The 18,236-nt window shown below is 39.0% G+C and overlaps 1 protein-coding gene across 1 annotated transcript in view; it reads right to left on the minus strand.

Annotated features, from left to right (window-relative positions):
• DNAH5 (dynein axonemal heavy chain 5) overlaps positions 1-18,236 on the minus strand; it is a 271,398-nt gene that overhangs the window by 168,977 nt on the left and 84,185 nt on the right. The window contains exons 13-17 of the mRNA XM_087443140.1: positions 14,920-15,005; positions 14,119-14,440; positions 12,959-13,165; positions 8,924-9,095; positions 4,992-5,137 (exon numbers count right to left, since the gene is read on the minus strand). Coding sequence (XP_087299266.1) covers positions 4,992-5,137; positions 8,924-9,095; positions 12,959-13,165; positions 14,119-14,440; positions 14,920-15,005 — 933 coding nt within the window. The remainder of the gene's footprint in view (positions 1-4,991; positions 5,138-8,923; positions 9,096-12,958; positions 13,166-14,118; positions 14,441-14,919; positions 15,006-18,236) is intronic.

The raw sequence follows: 18,236 nt of genomic DNA on the forward strand, positions 1-18,236 counted from the left end.
ATTTAACGTAAATCTGCTCCAGCCAGCCTTCCTTCCCTCCTCACCTTTGCCAATAAGCCACAGGCAACTCCTAATTAATTTCAGATATTCCCCTCTCCTGCAACTAGATGACACATTTCTCACGAATGAGATTAAGTAAATATAAACTAATGTGATTCGGGCACTATGATCAATTCTGTAGGAAGACAGATAGATAGATAGATAGATAGATAGATAGATAGATAGATAGATAGACAGACAGACAGACAGACTAGAGATAGATGATGTAAACAGTAAGTGATTTACCACCTAGTTGGAAAATAAGCTTATGAAGCAATGGACTCGGTTGGTCACAGTCTTCAGCTCCATCCAAGTTCCACCATTATTCATCTCGAGACTCTAATGTGCTCATGGACCATCCATTCCAATATCAGCTTCACAATTCATTTACCTCCTTATCACCCAGAACCTTCACCTCCACTCCACTGCAGGGCACATGACATTTTGATGCCATTAACACAGGAACATTTTGATGTGTCCTGAAACTATTAAACTTCTCTGTCATCAAATAAAGTATAAAATAACAACTTCACTTCCAACTCAGAACTTCACCCAACTACCAATCTCCATCCCTAGCCCAGAGACAGTTATGAAAAAGAGACAGAGATATTTATGAAAAAATCAGAGATTGAGTAAGGGATGGGATAGAGTTAGCATCATCCAGTAACAAGTATAGACTCTGACACCAAACAATGTGAGTTTAAATCCTAGCTCTGTGTGATTCTTGGAAATCCTCTGGGCCTTGATTCCCCATCTGCAAATGGCGATTATGGTAGAACCCACCTTAGATTGTTATCAGTATTCCATAAGATAATGTTCATAAAATGCTAACAACGGTGCCTGCCGCAAAGTAAATACACAAGAAGTGCTTCTTATCATTATTGGTCAGCAAATCACATATAACCATAGAACCTATGTTTGCCAAGCTTGTTCATCTCATTCCATATAAACTAGCACCTTGTTCTCTGAGAGATCACTAGTATATCTTCTTTGTGTGTGTGAGGAAGATTGGCCCCAAGCTAATGTCTGTTGCCAATCTTCCTCTTTTTGCTGAGGAAGATTAGCCCTGAGCTAACATTCGTGCCCATCCTCCTCTACCTTGTACGTGGGACGGCACCACAGTATGGCCCAATGAGTCTGCGCCCAGGACTCGAACCCACAAATGCCAGGCTGCCAAAGCAGAGCACGCGAACCCAACCACCAGGCCACTGGCCCAGCCCCAAGATTGCTAATATATATATATATATTTTTTTTTTTTGAGGAAGATTATCCCTGAACTAATATCGGTTACTAGTCCTCCTCTTTTTGCTTGAGGAAGACCGGCCCTGAGCTAACATCCATGCCCACCCTCCTCCACTTTATATGTGGGACGCTGCCACAGCATGGCTTGATGAGCGATGTGTAGGTCCATGCGGGGGATCCGAACCTATGGATCCCAGGCCACTGAAGCACAGCACGTGAACTTAACCACTATGCCACTGGGCCAGCCCCAAGATCACTCATATTTTTCAAAGTCTGCATCTTAAATCCTCTGACTCTACACACCCTCTCCTAATGACATGACTTCTCACTTCAACCACTCTTTTGCCAATGTCCTTTACTTGATGACTCCTTCAGCCTTCCACTGCCCCAGCCAGGAGAAACCCAGCCCAAATGAACCAGAGGACGTACTGTCTCCACTTGCACACACAGGTCATGGCAATGCAGGTTCTTGGCATTGGAAATTCATGGTTCCTGAACTCAAGCAGGCCCCAGTGCTACCCAGGAGTCATTCTATATGACTCCAGTCACGTTTCTCACCAGGCCCCATAACAGCTGTGTCCTCTAATCCCCATGTCCCCAAATCTTTACACCACCCACCTCCATCGTACTCAGCTAATAACCTTGATTTCTCCAGCACAAAGCAAATGGAGGCCATGACACGGGAATCAGCCAACTCCCTGATCCCATGCCCTCACCCAGAAGACAAACCAGCCTCCATCATTAATCCCTTTTCCTCCTTTTGTAGTGAATGCAATGTTTCTCCTTCTATTTAAGAATAACCACACAATCTGAGTTCTAAACCACAGACTCTCCTGCTTCGTCAGAGACCATGCTTACCAACCATTCCCTTTCTCCTTCTCTACTTAATTTCCCCCCTCAGCATATAAACGTACTCAATGAACTTCAGCTCAGCATCTTCCTCCAGCTACCATAACAAGCTTCTGCCTCAGGGCCTTTGCACTTGCTAGCTTCTCTGCCTAGAATCCTCTTCCCCAAAGATATTCACGTGCCTTGCTCCCTCACTTCCTGTGTTCACATATAATCACAGAAGTCATCCCTGACCATCAACATAAAATCACAACTCTCTATCAGGTACTTCTTTTCTCCATTACCTTCAATTTTTCTCTGTTGAACTTATCATCACCTGACACATTATTTATTGGCTTTTTTGTTTGTTTGTGTTTTTGTTTCCTCTGCTTGAAAGTGGGCTCCACGATGGCAGGGATCTCCTCTGTTTTGTTGACTGCTGTATCCCCAGCAGTGATTTGCATAGGAGCTCCACAAAATTTGTTGAAGGAATAAATGAATTATAAAAAGTAAACAAATTCAAGAAAAATCATTCATTTATATTGGTAACCATTCATTTATATTGGTAACCATTCATTATATTGGTAATCAAAAATGCAAATTAAAATTAGGTTCTATGATTTTGCTGCTTAAACTAAAATTTATAAATTATAATAATTTATAATTTATTATTATAATTTATTATAAGAGAATTTATCATATTTATTTATAATGAATATTTTATTTATTATATAATCTATTGTAATAAAATTTTTATTATAACTTATTATAATTATAATAAAACAGTGTTTGTTGGAAGATAGTGAAATTGGTACTGTCACATTGCTAGTGGCATTGTAAGTTGATACCACCCTTTTGAAAAGCAACTTGGCTACAAATATTAAGAGCCATTAAATGAAGCCACATTCTTTGATGCAATAATCTTACTTTGGAGGAGAAAATAATCCTAAAGAGGAAAAAAGCATGATACATGTAAATATATTCATTGCAGCTCTTGGCAAAATAGCAAAACTTTGGAAGTTATCTAAATGTTCAGCAACAAGAAACTAATAAGTAAATTCAGCAACAAGAAACTAATAAGTAAATTAAGATACAACAACTCAATAGAACATTCTGAAGGCATGATTAAAATGGTGGCTATGAAAGCCATACAGCAACATGAAAAATACTTTGTGAAGAAGAGTCAAGTGGGGAAAAAAAAAAAAACCACTATTCAAAATCTGCTGTATCTATGGTAGGGATCACAAATTTATTAAGAGGCATGTAAATAGGTAAGGCATCAAAATTATAACAACAGTGGTGTGATTGGTAAAAATGCTATTTTTTCCAATTTTTTTAAATATTCTAAAACTTGCTTTTAAATTAAAAGAAATGCATTTTTATAAAACGATCATAAGAATAGAGGTAATATTAAAACCATGGAGCCAAGTGATTTCTCGGAGGGGGAAAGCATGACAAATAAGTGGGAGGGACAAGGGGGAGTTTGGGGTCTACCCACAGTTAGTGAGTCTGACAGGAGGAACCAGAAATTTCTAAAATGTAGACACTTAATTTTGATTATATAATAATAATTTAATATAAACTGAAGACTACCACACATGCAGAAAAGCGTCAACACTGTAAGCTGAGATTGTTATCCTGCTTGCGAGGTTGGTCTTTGGCTGGCATCTGGGAGCTTGGATTTCGGGAGGATTCCCACAGTTCCCTAGCTGACAGTGGCTCGCTGTGCCTGGACTGCCGGTGCAGACAGTGTGGTTTATGCTGAAATCCTGCTTTCCTTTGGGGTGTCTGGAATTTGGGTCCATGCTGGGCAGAGGGTGCCTATGTGACAAGACCCAACAAGCACCTTGGGTGTCGAGTCTCTAATGGACTTTCCTGGGCAGAAATGTTGCACACGTGTTGCTGCATTTTTGTTGCTGGGAAGAGAGAGCTCTGTGTGGCTCATGAAAGAGAGAGATCTTAAGGAAGCCCGCATACGCGTTCCTCTAAACTCCACCTGTCTTTCCCTTATGGTCTGACTGTGTATCCTTGCTACGTTGCAGTAATAGGTCTTAGCCTTTAGTGCAACTAGATTCTGAATTCCATGAGTCTTTCTAGTGGGGATGGTTTTGGGGACTCCTGACATACACATTACAATCACCATTGATGAGTTCTTATAATCAGGATGCCCACTGGAAACACTGTAGATGATGCTCAAGTGATTTTCCCAAGGGGCACTTCATGGAGCACTGCTCCCAGGATCTCAATCCTGGCACAGGGAAGAAAGTGTCCCATTTGCAAATGTTTGAGAAATAATAGGTTAAAGAAAGTTAAATGGGCTCTTTTCCAGGAGACCTTTCAAAGACCTTTATTTTAATATGTTAATGTGTAAAGAATCTGTAAGAGGAAAGGAGGGTACAGTTTTTACCCTAAGCAGTTTGAACACAGACCCCACCTCTCCCAGGTTTCCTAGCAACAGCTCCAGGACCGTGTGCCACAGAACACCAGTTTGGGAAATGCTGCTCTACGAAAAGTTTAAAGAAGAAATTCTATCCAGAAGATATTTAAAACAATTGTTTTATTAATTAATCTTAGCTTACTAAAAGCTCTTCAGCAAAATAGCTCTATTCTTCAAAAAATGGTAACATGAGAAATGTGTTCTACAGCAATTTCTCTTCTGCTGATCTGAAAAGAAATGATTTGTTCCTCATGTCTAAGGGACTCCTTAGATACATCCCTCTTCATTTTCAAATTATTGTCAGAAAGCTCCATGTTTGAATCACATCTATCACAGACCAATCATGGGGAGAGAAAAAAATGTAATTTGTGCTTCAAAAATGCCCTTTATAGAAAAATGAATCACAAAAAAAACATTAAAATAAAAACATCAATCTTCTGATAACCTTAGTCATTTGGAGAAACTCTTCGCAGGTAAGTGGCTCCTCCTGGGGGAGTTGGCAAAGAGGTGTGCTACTCATCTCTTCTAGAATGGCGTCGATGCGGAACTCTATCAGATCATTGACCCTGTCAAGCAGCAATTCCAGGTCCTCTTTGGAAAAAATCAAGGTGAATAAAAGAGATTAAGCATTTTGTTTTAAAAAAATAAATCAACACGATTAAACTGCAATCGCAAAAGTAGGATTAAAGTCGCTCCACACTGCAGTTTCACACCTGGTTTTCCCACACTGTTCTTTCTTGAACTGGTTTCCCAGCCTTCTCAGCATGCCTAACTCTGACTCAGACTGGAAGATTCACCTCAAATGCACCCCCCGCCCCCAGGAGGTTTTCTGTGAATCTGCATGTATTCAAATGGCCCCCTCCTGCTGTTCTGGCATTGCCCTCTGAGTATCCTTCCATCTCTGTGTATACCACATTGTCTGCTCATTGTCTTATCTTCCTCCAGAATTCATCTTTTTTATTCTTGCGTCTTCAACACTTAGCCCAGTGCCTCTTCTACAGGAGTATTCAACAGATATTATTGAAGTGAAATTCCCTCAATTTTTCTTTTACTGTTACTATCATAAGGTATATTTTTTTAAGCTGTGCTCAAGTAATATTGAGCACTAAGTTCCATGGATGGAGAGGCCAATTCTGAAGGAAATTAACAATTTTACATCAAAAGTAGAAATGATGGTTAATGGACCTCCACCTAAGGGGTAAATAGATTTTTCAACAGATATTATACAGTAAATTCTCTTTTTTTCCTGATACTACTTTCTTCTAAGAAATACAGTTAAAGTCAAATACAGAAAAGCCCATGTTATATACTCATGATGTATCAGAGATGTAAACACTTCCTTAAAAAAGTAACTTTACTTCCTAAAGATTAAAGACCTAAAAGTTTTCAATCATTTCTAAGCTAATTATTAAGGAGGCTACTCAAGATACCAAAAAGTTCTGCCTACTAAGCTTATTCACTACTAAAAGAGAGCCAATGCTTTTATTTAAGCATCTGACCTCAACAAAACTCTTTACTATTTCTGATTCTTCAAAGCTTCTTCAAAGATATCTGTAGTAAGCTGATGTCTTTGAAGAAACTGACTGATTCTTCAAAGCATCTTCAAGGATATCTGTGGCCCCTTAAGGATGTCCACATCCTAATCCCCTTCAAATACTACCTTATATGGCAAAGGGGACTTTGCAAATGTGATCAAGTTAAGGATATTGAAATGTGGAGACTGTCTTAGATTATCCAGGTGGGGCCAAGTTAGTCATAAGGGTCCTTATAAGAGGGAGGCAGGAGAGTCCGAGTCAGACAGAAGAAAATGTGACTACGGAAGCAGAGGGACAGAAAGGAAGAGATTTGAAGACACTATGCTGTTTTGAGCCAAAGGATGTAGGTGGTCTCTGGAAGCTGAAAAGCATTCTCTCCCTAGATCCTCCAGAAGGAACCATCCCTGCTGATACCTTGATTTTAACTCCTTAAGCCTTATTTTGGACTTCTCACCTCCATAACTGTGTGATGTTAAGCCACTAAATTTGTGATAACTTGTTGCAGCTGCAATAGGAAACTTATACAACAACTATGCATAGATTGTGCAAAATCATGTCAATAGAAGTCCTGTGTGATATATCGAAGAGTGGTCAATACTCTCTTAAATGCACAATACAAATAACCACCTGTAAATAGAAAGGTTGGGTCACTAACCCAATAAAGAATCCAACTGTTGATAAGACTCAACAGTTTGCCTCCCAAGGAAACTTAATCTTTGTTTGACCTCAGTTCCTTTGCTTAAATTACAAAAAGAAAACAGAATCAGAGAACTAACAAGAGTTTCTTTAAAAATGACCTTCTTGTCTCCAGCTAACACTCTAATAAAACATTCAAATTGTTAACACTCTAATCCTAATATTCTCTAGGGAGATGTTACTAAAGTCTACCTTAGTAGCCTGTTCTAATTTGGTTGCAATAACTCTTATTACAAAGTTTTTACACATTTTATAAATGCCTCCTTTTAGAATTTTAGCCAATTTCTTCTTATTTTTAGATCCTGAGGAGATATATTTTGGAAAGAATATTAGCTTAGAGGCAAGGAAACTGGGTGCTAAACTCATCCTTACTACTTACATCTATACAACATTAGAAGCCATTTAACATCTCTGGATCATAGTTTTCCAACTTTAAACTGAAGGTCTTGTTTAAGATTATTTCTACAATCTTCTGCACTCCTATAATGCTATGGGTGTCTGATCGTGCATTTTATATTATTCGACCTTCAAACTTTAATGAGCCTGAAACACATCTCAATCTATCTAAAAATCTTTTTACAATTTGTCTTTGAATCCAGCCCCAACCTATGAGGCAAAACAAAGATGGCAGGAGGGTTCAATCACTAATTCCTCACTCCACTACCCCACCCAATCCAGCATCTCTCAAATATTCTTGAGTATACAGCACTTGGTAAATTAAACAGCTGGACTCTTCTGAGCTCTAAGTTATTTAGAAGGTACAGTGAAAACCTACCAAGGAGATAAGCTCTTGACAACTTAGGCTATAAATAGACTAGGTACTACTTTAGCAGCCACAAATACAAGACCAAGAGAAAGACTTGAGGAAGAAAGAGAAAGAGAGAGAGAGGGAGAGGAAGAGGGAGAGAAAAAGGGAAAGGGAGAGAGAGAAAAGGTTGATAAAAGGAGGCATCATGATAGGTATCTAGAAAAGAGCCCCAGGAAGGGGTGACCCAGAAATGAGGTGATGGGATCAAAGGGTAGGAATGGGGTTAGGGAGGCAAAGACACAGAAAAAGACTAACTGTATAAAACTATTGCAATTATGAATCCATAAGTGTATGAGTGTCTGGTACGCACCCAACAAAATACAAAAGAAATATAAGAAACAGCCTGATTTTCACGCCCTTTGCAGTCAGTTTGGGGAGAAAGATGGAACTCTACTAAACCATTAGAAGAAATAAAAATATACGGTCTCTGGCCCCAACCGTAAAACAATAGGAGGCCACTGGAGGAAATGGTCCCACACAGTAGAACACTCCGAGTGGGCTTCTTGGGAGTGGGACTTACTCTGGTCTATAAAACGTGGAGAAAATTGGGCCATGAAGAGAGGAAGGACAACGCATAGGAGAGGAGAATGTCTAAGTCTTCCCAGAAAACCCGCTCTGTTACCACATTCCAAACTGTGTTCCACTGCCCACCACAGAAGGTCTATAAGCTGTTAATATGTTTTCCTAGAAGGCAGCCAAGGAATTCTGGGAAATGCTACCTGCAAGAGCCCACTTTTGGAGACCTAATGGACATTGGCACATTAAAGGCTCTGAAAAGTCCTCCAGAAAAGAAACCTGCCTGACTTTGCTTAATCTGGATTTCCCAGACTTATCTGAGCCCAGACTCCTTTTTTGCAACATACCTGTACACATTCTGGGAAATCATATTTTATGGAATATACCACCTTACATATATTTTAAAGCATATTATATCCCTCATTAAGAAAAAATATTTGCTTGAAATTTTCCCATATATCCTATTGTTCAGCATTCTACTCTGTCCAAATCTCCAATCTTTCAAATCAGGGTCTCAAAACACCCTAACCTACTAATATAAAAAGCTGAATGATTCTAAAGATCCTTTAGATTCTAATGTCCAGCAATAAGTATAATTTTAAAATGTATTTAATGTCTGGGGATAAAATTAAATAGTGAATATATATAGTTTCCAGGAAATTAATTAATTCATATATTTTGGTAAAATTCCTTATGGAACAGCTTAAGAAAAACACTCCTCATTTCATTATTTATAGCACAATATCTATAAGAAATTATACAATAGACGTTAAGAACTCAGCCTTTCGAATTGAGAAATAATAACCATTTAGACAGACTTACTGATCTTTGCAAAAGTGGTTTTTAAGTACACCTCAATGTTCAGTGATGTCCAGGTCAGTGCAGCCAGGCCGGGCTGGAGAGCTTCATCCACTTTGGCCAAATGAGGGACCATCAGTTGCTCTATGGTGGGGGGCATTTTTGACTTCACTCTCTGATACTCAGCCAGCATCATCTGCAACGAAATGGGGGTTAAAAAATCAATTAATATCTCACTTGTAATATCTATTAGTATCTCATTTTTTTATCCAAAAGGATGACTTTTATTTAGGGTCCAGCTGTAGGGCTCCAATAGCAACCTGGCAGGTAGAGCGACCAAAACGAAATAAGAATAGACTAGAAGATGAGAAATATTTCCATAAATACAAATTCCTAATCCAATAAAATACAACTGAGGAGGAGAGAAGAAGAATTTAAAGGAGTTTCTCCACCCCCAGCCCCCTATCCAGCACAAAACGGGAGGTGACTTCTGAGGTTAAGTGACTTTTCTAAACCAGGTTAAGTCATGTTGTTAGTGCCTTAGACTGCGCATCACTAAGCATATTCATTCAACTTTGTACACTGGCACCACGTGCTTCCTGCTCCTCTGGGCACTTCCTGTGGACCATACTCATCACCCAGTGTCAGAGTCACCGGAAGTCTGTCTCAGCCCATTGCAAGGACTATAGACCAAGTCTTGATGCAAGACCCAAAGCATACAAGGAATCAGAAAGCGCTGTTGATGTCAAAAAGAATCATGCCTTTAAATATCATCCATATGCCAAAGAAATGCAAATTTACATCTCCAGCCCAGATCTCACTCCTGAAGTCAAGATTCATATATGGCAACAGCCTACTCGATATCTCCACTTGAATATATAACAGACATTTCAAACTTAACATGTCCAAAACTGAAAGTTTGTTTGTACCCCAAACCTTCTCTGCCCACAGCATTCTCCAACTCAACTGATGGCAACTCCATTCTTCCAGCCCTCAGGCCAAACCTGCAGTCATCTTTCTCTCACACTCCTCTTTCTCTCACACTCACGTGCAATCCACCAGGATATCTTGCTTGCTCCGTATTTAAAAGAGATCCTATATCTGACTTGCTTACCATATCTAGTGCTACCACCATCTTTGAATCTCACTTAAATTATTGTAAAGGTCTACCATTGTCTCCCTGCTACCACTCATGCCCTCTACAGCCTATGCTCAATTTAGTAGTAACAGTGATCCTTTCAAAATGTAAGTCACATCATGCCCTTCTACTTACATGGGCACATGGCTTCCCATCTCATTCAGGTCTACAAGTTCTCATGTTAGTCTGAAAAGACCTACCCAATCTGGTCCCCATTACTTCTCTGATCTCATCTCCAATCACTCTTCTCCTCTCTTACCTGCTCCTGCCGTAATGTCTTCCTTGATGGTCCTTAGCCTCAGGGCCTTCACATCTCCCTCAAATAGTTACTCAAATGCCACCTTCTCAATTAGGCCTATTTAAGATTGCAAACCATCACCAAAACCCACCATACTCTACCTCTTTGCCCTCTCTATTTTTTCCATAGCACCTACCACTTTTTACCTATTTATAATATTCATTGCTTCTTTTCTGTCATACCCAACTAGGATATAAGGACAAGAATTTTGTCTAAAACAGTCCAAAGCACATAGGAGATAATCAATATTTCTCTAATTAATTAATTAGTTGTTATCAGAAGGAGCATTTGTGATCAGAAACTCATGGATTCTGGTGCTCTATTGAAAATTTACCTGTTGTATAATGTTGAACTGTGTCAGTATTTTGCTCATATGTTACCATTTTCAAATAACACTAATAGTCCTTCCAGCCTACCTTTTAGGGTAATGTCACTATTAACTAATTATAAGAAAGTAACTTTAATGCACTTCTTAAATACTATTGTTTTAAGCTCATATTTGTAATGCACATGTTGTTATTGCTTTGTCATTAGATCAATGTTTCCCAAAGTGTTTTGCCTGAAATACCAGCCTCAAGAGATTCTGTAAGAAAAATGGTCTCTGGATGGGCAAGTTTGGAAAGTGCTGTATACAATATCTCCCCTCTTGGACAGTCAATTAATATTAATGATTCTGAGAAAACTACAAGAAGGAAATAAGAAGCCCAATGGACTTGGTGAATCATGTTAAACCCAACATTTCCCAAATGGGCCACATAATCCTTTCTTCATATAATAGTTTTCCACAATTTCTATATATCCTTTCAATTTCCATGAAAGCCACAAAACTTCCAGCCATTCCATCAAAGAACCAGACATGAGAATGAGACTATCTTGGTCCTTCCGGATCGAACATTTAGCAGCTGAACTAAACAACCTTAGTCAATGCCACATGGAACAGAAGAATCACCTAGCCAAGCCTTGCTTAAATTCATTAATCATAAAATCATGAGATATAATGAAATGGTTGTTTTAAGCCACTACATTTTGGGATTGTTTGTTATAGGCAACAGATAACTGAAACAGCAATTCTGTGGACAAAATTATTACTAGCAATTTTATATTTTGATAAATGTTATTTCTTAGTGAAAAGACTATTTTCTTTGTAAATACGTAGATTTACCAAGGGATTTTCCTAACACGCAAGAAGTGTCTAAAAGGGAATCCCAACATGCTGGCTAGTATTTGATGAGCCCACATTTGAGGAATGCCTGTCCATTGCCAATATTAACATTTTAATATAACATGAAGGAGTGGGAAAACAGTAGACCACAAGTCTGAGGTCTGGTCCTACTTCTGCCACCTACTAGCTATGAGACCTTGTAAGTCATTTAACTTCTCTAAGCCATGGTTTTGTCATCTATAAAATAATATAATAGTATTCTGTCCCAACAATCTAACATGGTTGCAGAAAAGATCAATGGAATAATGAACATGAAAATGATTTAAAATGTAAAGCATCATGCAAATGCATGACCTGATTGGCCTTATCCTCTGACGTTAACCACTATACAACTGTAACAACAGTTTCCATGTTGTCGAGTCTCATGGCTGCATCTCTGACCTCATCTTGATCATCCTCTGGGCAGCATTTGTCACTGCTGACCAGTCCCTCCCTCATGAGGCTTTTCTTACCCTTGGCTTCCTTGACACTTGGTTTCCCCCCACCTCAAAGGCCAATCCTTAGTTTTATTGGCATATTCATCCTCTTCTATCAGATCTGTTAACATTGGAGCAACACAGAGTTTGGTCAAGGCCCTCTACTCTTCTTTATCTACATTCTCTTCCTTGGCGATCTCATCCAGGACAATGACTTTAAATAACAACTATATTCTGATAACTCTCAAAAGTATGCCTTCAACTTTGACTTCTCCATTCAACTCCAGATTAATTGCATGGAAAACTTCATCACTTGGATATCTAAAAATCATCTTATACTTAAGATGAGAACTATTGATTCCCTCCTATCTCCTAAAATAAACTAGTTCCAGTCTTTGCCATCTCCATAAATGGAACTTCTATTCAGAGCCACTGCATGCTATCGAGCAAGTTGTGCAAAATACAGCCTACACAGCAATATAGAATAGACCTACTTTGAGTAAATCCATTGAGTTGCTCACATCAAAAAAGCAGGAATTATCCTTGAGTTCTCTCATAACCTGCCTGTTGACATAACTCTCTAATTCACTGATCTGTTCTGCTGCCATCCTAGTTCAAGCCACCATCATCTCCATCCTGAACCAGTGCAACAGCCTGCAAACCGGCTTTACACCAACACTGTTACCCCCTCAAAATCTATTCTCCACCCAGCAGCAAGAATGATTTGTGTTGTAAAAGACACCATGCCATTTCTCCCTCTCAAATTCCTCCAACGGCTTCCTGGCGCACTCAAACTTATAAGCTCAGTTTACAAGATCTGTAATGATCTGGCCAACTCTACAGCCTCACTCCATGGCACTCTCCCCCTCACTCACCCCACTCAATCATCCCGGGGCACTTTATAGTCCTCAACAGTGACCACTACCATATTTTTTTAATGCAAACTGGAGATAGCTGGGAAGGGGGAAAAATCAAGGTACTATACCTTCATGCTACTGAAGTTCTTTTTGTATATATCCCATTTCCGAAAAAGGGCAGCTGCAAATGGCGAAACTTCCAGACCCATCTGTGACATGCACTCTGTTTCTCTAAATAAGGTTAATATCTGAGGATCAAAGTTTACAAACAATTCTCCCGTGCCTGGAGCCTTCACCAATAAAGAAGCCTCAAGTCCTCTGTGAATTTCTTCACTCTGTGAGAAGAGATCAACATTATTACTATTAGAAAGTTCAATGTATACACAGGGTTTCTAGCTTGGCCATTTCTGGGAATGAGGATCATTAAGTGTTCTTCCACGGATTTGAGTTTCTCAAATTAAAGACAGTGGGGTCACTCATTCTTCTCCTAAATTCATTTTCAGAAAAAGGCCTTCAATTTTTGGTAGTAATGTTGCACAGTTGATTCAACAAAACGCTTAGGTCATGATTCTTACACCTGACAGATAAGTGGATACTGCAATAATGGTGACTTTTCAAAAGCCATTTAGATCCCTGATACCTTCATGCTTACTCAGTTATTTTTCCTAATAAAAGTTTCATAAAACTTATTAAACTCAGTTTTCATTTATCTAGAAAAGCAATGAACACCACTATGGAGACTTCTCTGTCATTGGCTCAGACACCAAAAATTGAACCAGGAAAATGAGGTACTATTTTAAAGACCTTGTAAGGCTGAATTTTATCCTCCAAAATACTTCCTGCCAATCTACAAAGAAATACAAGTGTTGATAGAGTATGAAATATAATTTGATTAACCTACTATGGCCAAAGAAAATTTAAGACTTTGTTTAACAGACATACTAGTGTTTACTGACACATTAAGGAACTTAATGGAGGAAAAAAAGAACTAAATCCTAACCAACCAGGTAAATGAACCAATAAACAGGATCTTCTCCCTTAGGAGTTTGTAAATTAAATACAAATGAGTTTTTGTTACCTGGCTTATGATTTTTTTTTTCAAAATTAATCATTATTTTTCTTCATGGACATATTACACTCTTTGATTACCTACATTCAACCAAACCTATCTTATAAAATATCTGCAAACCCAACTTTCTATGGAATAAAACTGTCTACCGCTAGCAGAGGGTTTCCCACTGATTTGACAATGGAGACACCTTTCAAGAGTATAAATGCAGAGACGCACTTGCTGAAGCCACGCCCTGTGGTAGAGAACCTCAAACTCCAGGAGGACCTTGGCCACCCTGTTGTAACTGCGAATCACAGGTTTGGCTTCCGCCGTCCGCAGCACGGCTGGGTGCTCCTGCAAGAGCTGCATGGGTTGCTGAATCCTGCGGAAGAGCTGCCGGGCCCACAGAATCTTCCCCGCAACGGGAGGCTGGTCCCGGGCCAAAGGAGGATCGCATTTCTGCTTTGTATACAGCTTTGAGATCACATCAATGTCAGCCCCGTAGTGTTCAAGGATACGCCGGTATTTGTCATCAATACCAAGATTAGGTATATTCAATCTGATTTAAAAAAAAAGTGAAAGGTTTGAATTAATGGGAAGACACCTAGCAATCTTCCTTATTAAGATTTATTTTAAAATATATGCGAATGGAAGAGAATGAGATATTTATTTGGTATGTTAGAAACATCGAAAGAGTATCAATCCACCAATCATATCTTAATAAAGTGGTTTTAAAAAAATAGTATCAATCCTTAAAATCTAAGCAAAGCTCATAACTTGGTAAGAATTTCTTCAAATTACTTAAACATTAAGTAATATTATGATAGGCAGTCTAAATGTCCTTCAAAGCTCAGAGGAAATTAAACAAATCCTTAATCCTCTGAAGAAGTTAAAAACTGTGACCTTGTTATCCAGATTGTCAAGAGAGGATTTTCTTTCCATTAGAATATGAAATAATAATGATAAAATAAACTAAACTGTATTCATATTACCCCAGTTTTAGAAAATAAAACTTATAAAAAGGTTTCCAGTTTTTACCGTTCAAATTTCTTTAACATACTTAGAGCTTGATTTGTGTTTTGAATCTTTTCAAATGTAACATCCATGAACTTCTGCAACTCATTCTAAAATAGAATAAAGTCTGATTATGGACAATGAATTAGCACTGCAAAAAGTTCTATTTAGCAACGAGATAAGAGAGCTCCCCATTCTCTACAAACACATATAATATAGGATAAAATATAACAGAAAATTTAACATTCACCTGAGCTTGAAAGAAAGATAACTGCCCAGAAACCAGAACAAAGAGGGACTAGAAAGTGAGAGCACTCGGGGGTTGGCACATGGCGGGCTCCAGGGGTACTGGGCCAGATACAGGGCCTGGGGATAGGGGCTTTATCACAATGTGGGTAGAGCAACTGTGGGGTCCTAACACTCTTAACAGATCCTTGCAGAAAACCAGGGCCTTGAAGTGCTCTCCAGACCACAAAAGAGGGGTTAAATGACTGTCTACAAGTTGGGGAAAGCAGCAGGGGTTTGCCATCTGCCCAGGGCTGTGAATGAATAAAATAGGCTTCTAGAGTAGGATTCCACACTCTCTCTGTAAAGAGCAAGATAGTAACTCTCTTCAGCTATGCAGGACATAGGTCTCTTTCACTCCTCACCAACCACCACAGCGCTACGGCAGCCCTAGACGATCCATAAACAAAGAGGTAAGGCAGGATTTGACCTGTGGGTAGAGTTTGCTGAGCCCTACCCTAAAGCAACTGAAATCTATCTGTGCCACACCTAGATGAGAGGTTGAATTTATACTACACAGGAGATAAGAGGGGTCTAACCCAAGACATTAATGTAACAGCTAGTCCAGGATGGCAAAACCACTAGGACACGAGCAGAAGGAATGCAAAGCCACACTATAGAATCCCTTCAAGGGCCGTAAGACCTCTACAGGAAAATAAATAAATAAATAGCTCCTAAGAAGATAAGTTCAAAAAGATGACTTAGGGGCCAGTCCAGTGGCGTAGTGGTTGGGATCGTGTGCTTTGCTTCAGTGCCCCCGGGGCTTACCGGTTCGGATCCCAGGTGCAGACCTACACACCACGCATCAAACCATACCCTGGGAGCGTCCCACATAAAAAATACAGGAAGATGGGCACAGATGTTGGCTCAGGGTGAATCTTCCTCACCAAAAAAAAGAATGACTTAAATATCAAAGTTTTAAGCAATACTTCTTTCACAAAGCCCTCAAACCTATTTTCCAAAATGATCTTCATCATGGGTTGTCCTGAGAACCTCACATATCTTATATTATTGTACAATGTTGTCCCCCCCAAAAATTGCACCAAAAAACAAAACACATGATTTATTCTTTGTTCATTCTAAGATTTAGTACATAGTCATCATTAAAATCTAAATTGACTTAAATAAAAGGCAGAAAAATTATTTCATTATTTTCTATTTCATGCTTCAAGGTAAAGTTCTAATCAACCCTTTTTTCTCAATTTACTGGGCAGAAGTTTTGAGCCTCTACCATTCCAAAGAAATCATTAATTTTTGTAGTGATAAAACTGGAAAGCCAGTTGCATATGCAGTGAGAATTAGTACCTGGATGAGCTTGATTTTACATAAGTAATTTGTCAAGATAACCAGTGGGAAATATCCAGGAAATCCCTAGAAACCCTTAAAACTGGAAAGACATTGCTATCTGGGGGCAAGTAGCAATGCTCCCTGCCCCATTCAGCAAAGCCAAAAGTTGAAGGATCGCTAAGCCTATTATAATATTGCCTGCAATACTTCTCGCTACTTCTACTGAAAGTATAAATATTATACATATATAAGCTATATATATGCTTTATATATATGTACACTTTACATATAAGTACATATAAAATATATATATTTACATTTTTTTAAATGATGTTATTTCTTCTGCAAACACCACATCCTAGGATCGAGAAATTTTCCTGCACTACAGAACAGTACAGTTAGCCTACCTAAATAAACACTCAAATGTTTTCACTACATAAGAAAATCTCTATGTATAAAGTATGCACAACTAGAACATTGGCAATGCTCCCACTTCCTCCTTGAACTTCAGACATCAGCACATCTTTACTGAGCCCTAACACTTGGACCTGGTTTTTCTTGTTTTCCACCCTATGCCTTCACAAAGGCCTACACTGAGCTCTCTATGAGCATCTAAGACCTCAAATTAGTCTTCTTTTCTCTCTGAGCCTTAGGTCCATTCTTACAGTCTTTTGGAACCTAGACATCGAATCTTCATACTAGTCCCCTTATTAGTTCTGGGCTCTCAGCTCCGACTCAGTTTTCTCTTAACTCAGTCTGCCACCTCAAAAGCTTGTCCTTTACTAAGTCCTGCTGTAGTCAGTGGACGTCTTGACTTCCAATGGCCCACCTGGTTCCAATGTACTACCTCCCTTTGACCTGTAGTGCCAGCATGAACCCTAAATCTGGACAGGCTTCCAGGCTCTGATCCCCTTGACAGTGGAGCCCTGGACACAACCCTAATCCAGATCACTCATGTAACCCCCACCCTCCAGCCCTTCATCTTGGAGATGCCACAGTTACTGGTCCTCTCCATTCCTCGTCTCCAAGACGCATCCCCCTACTCACTCCATCCAGAGTAGTAGGAAGGTCAGTATTTTCACCCCTGCTTTATAAAGACAAGGGATGAATTCATGATAGTGGGTGCTTGATTTAAAGGAGAGAGAGTAGAAAGGTTAGTTAAGAGAAAGAGTATGGAGAAAGGGACAAAAGTCAAAGGAAAACAGTCATCCAAACAAAGAGAGAAGTGGACCATTTTTGACATGGAAAATAAGATGAATAATAGTGTTGAATTTTAAAAAAAAGAGAGAGATTAAGGAGAATAGGAACCAATGTCTACAACTAATGCTTAAAAATCAGGCTGTAGAACAATTATAAAGTTATATTCTTGGTATTATAAAAAGTGGGCATAGGTTTGAAAAGGTCTTCCTATCACACCCATTCCTCCTCGTTTTACTCGGAAAACGTAAACACTGTTCTAGCATCAAGGACAGCCTCCTCTCTGAAGCCTTTCCTAATCCCAGTCAAGTAGAAGTATGGGATTGTTTTCCTCCTGGGTTCACATCCTACCAAATGGGTTGTAGCAATTCTCAGATTCTATGCCCTGTTTTGCAGGCCTGTCCTCCCTATAAGTTTCTTTAGGACTTCTCTGGACTATGTCTTTTTATCTTTGAATCCTTACTTCCTGGTATAAAATCAGAATATTATACTTTTATAGTTTGTCATTTTAGCCACTATTTGTCCTTTTTTTAATGATATATTCATTATTCTGTTCTAACATATATGTACTT

The sequence above is a fragment of the Ceratotherium simum genome, chromosome 18, assembly GCF_057802395.1.
Source record: "Ceratotherium simum simum isolate JZ-2026a chromosome 18, ASM5780239v1, whole genome shotgun sequence".
NCBI classification, from domain to species: Eukaryota; Metazoa; Chordata; class Mammalia; order Perissodactyla; family Rhinocerotidae; genus Ceratotherium; species Ceratotherium simum.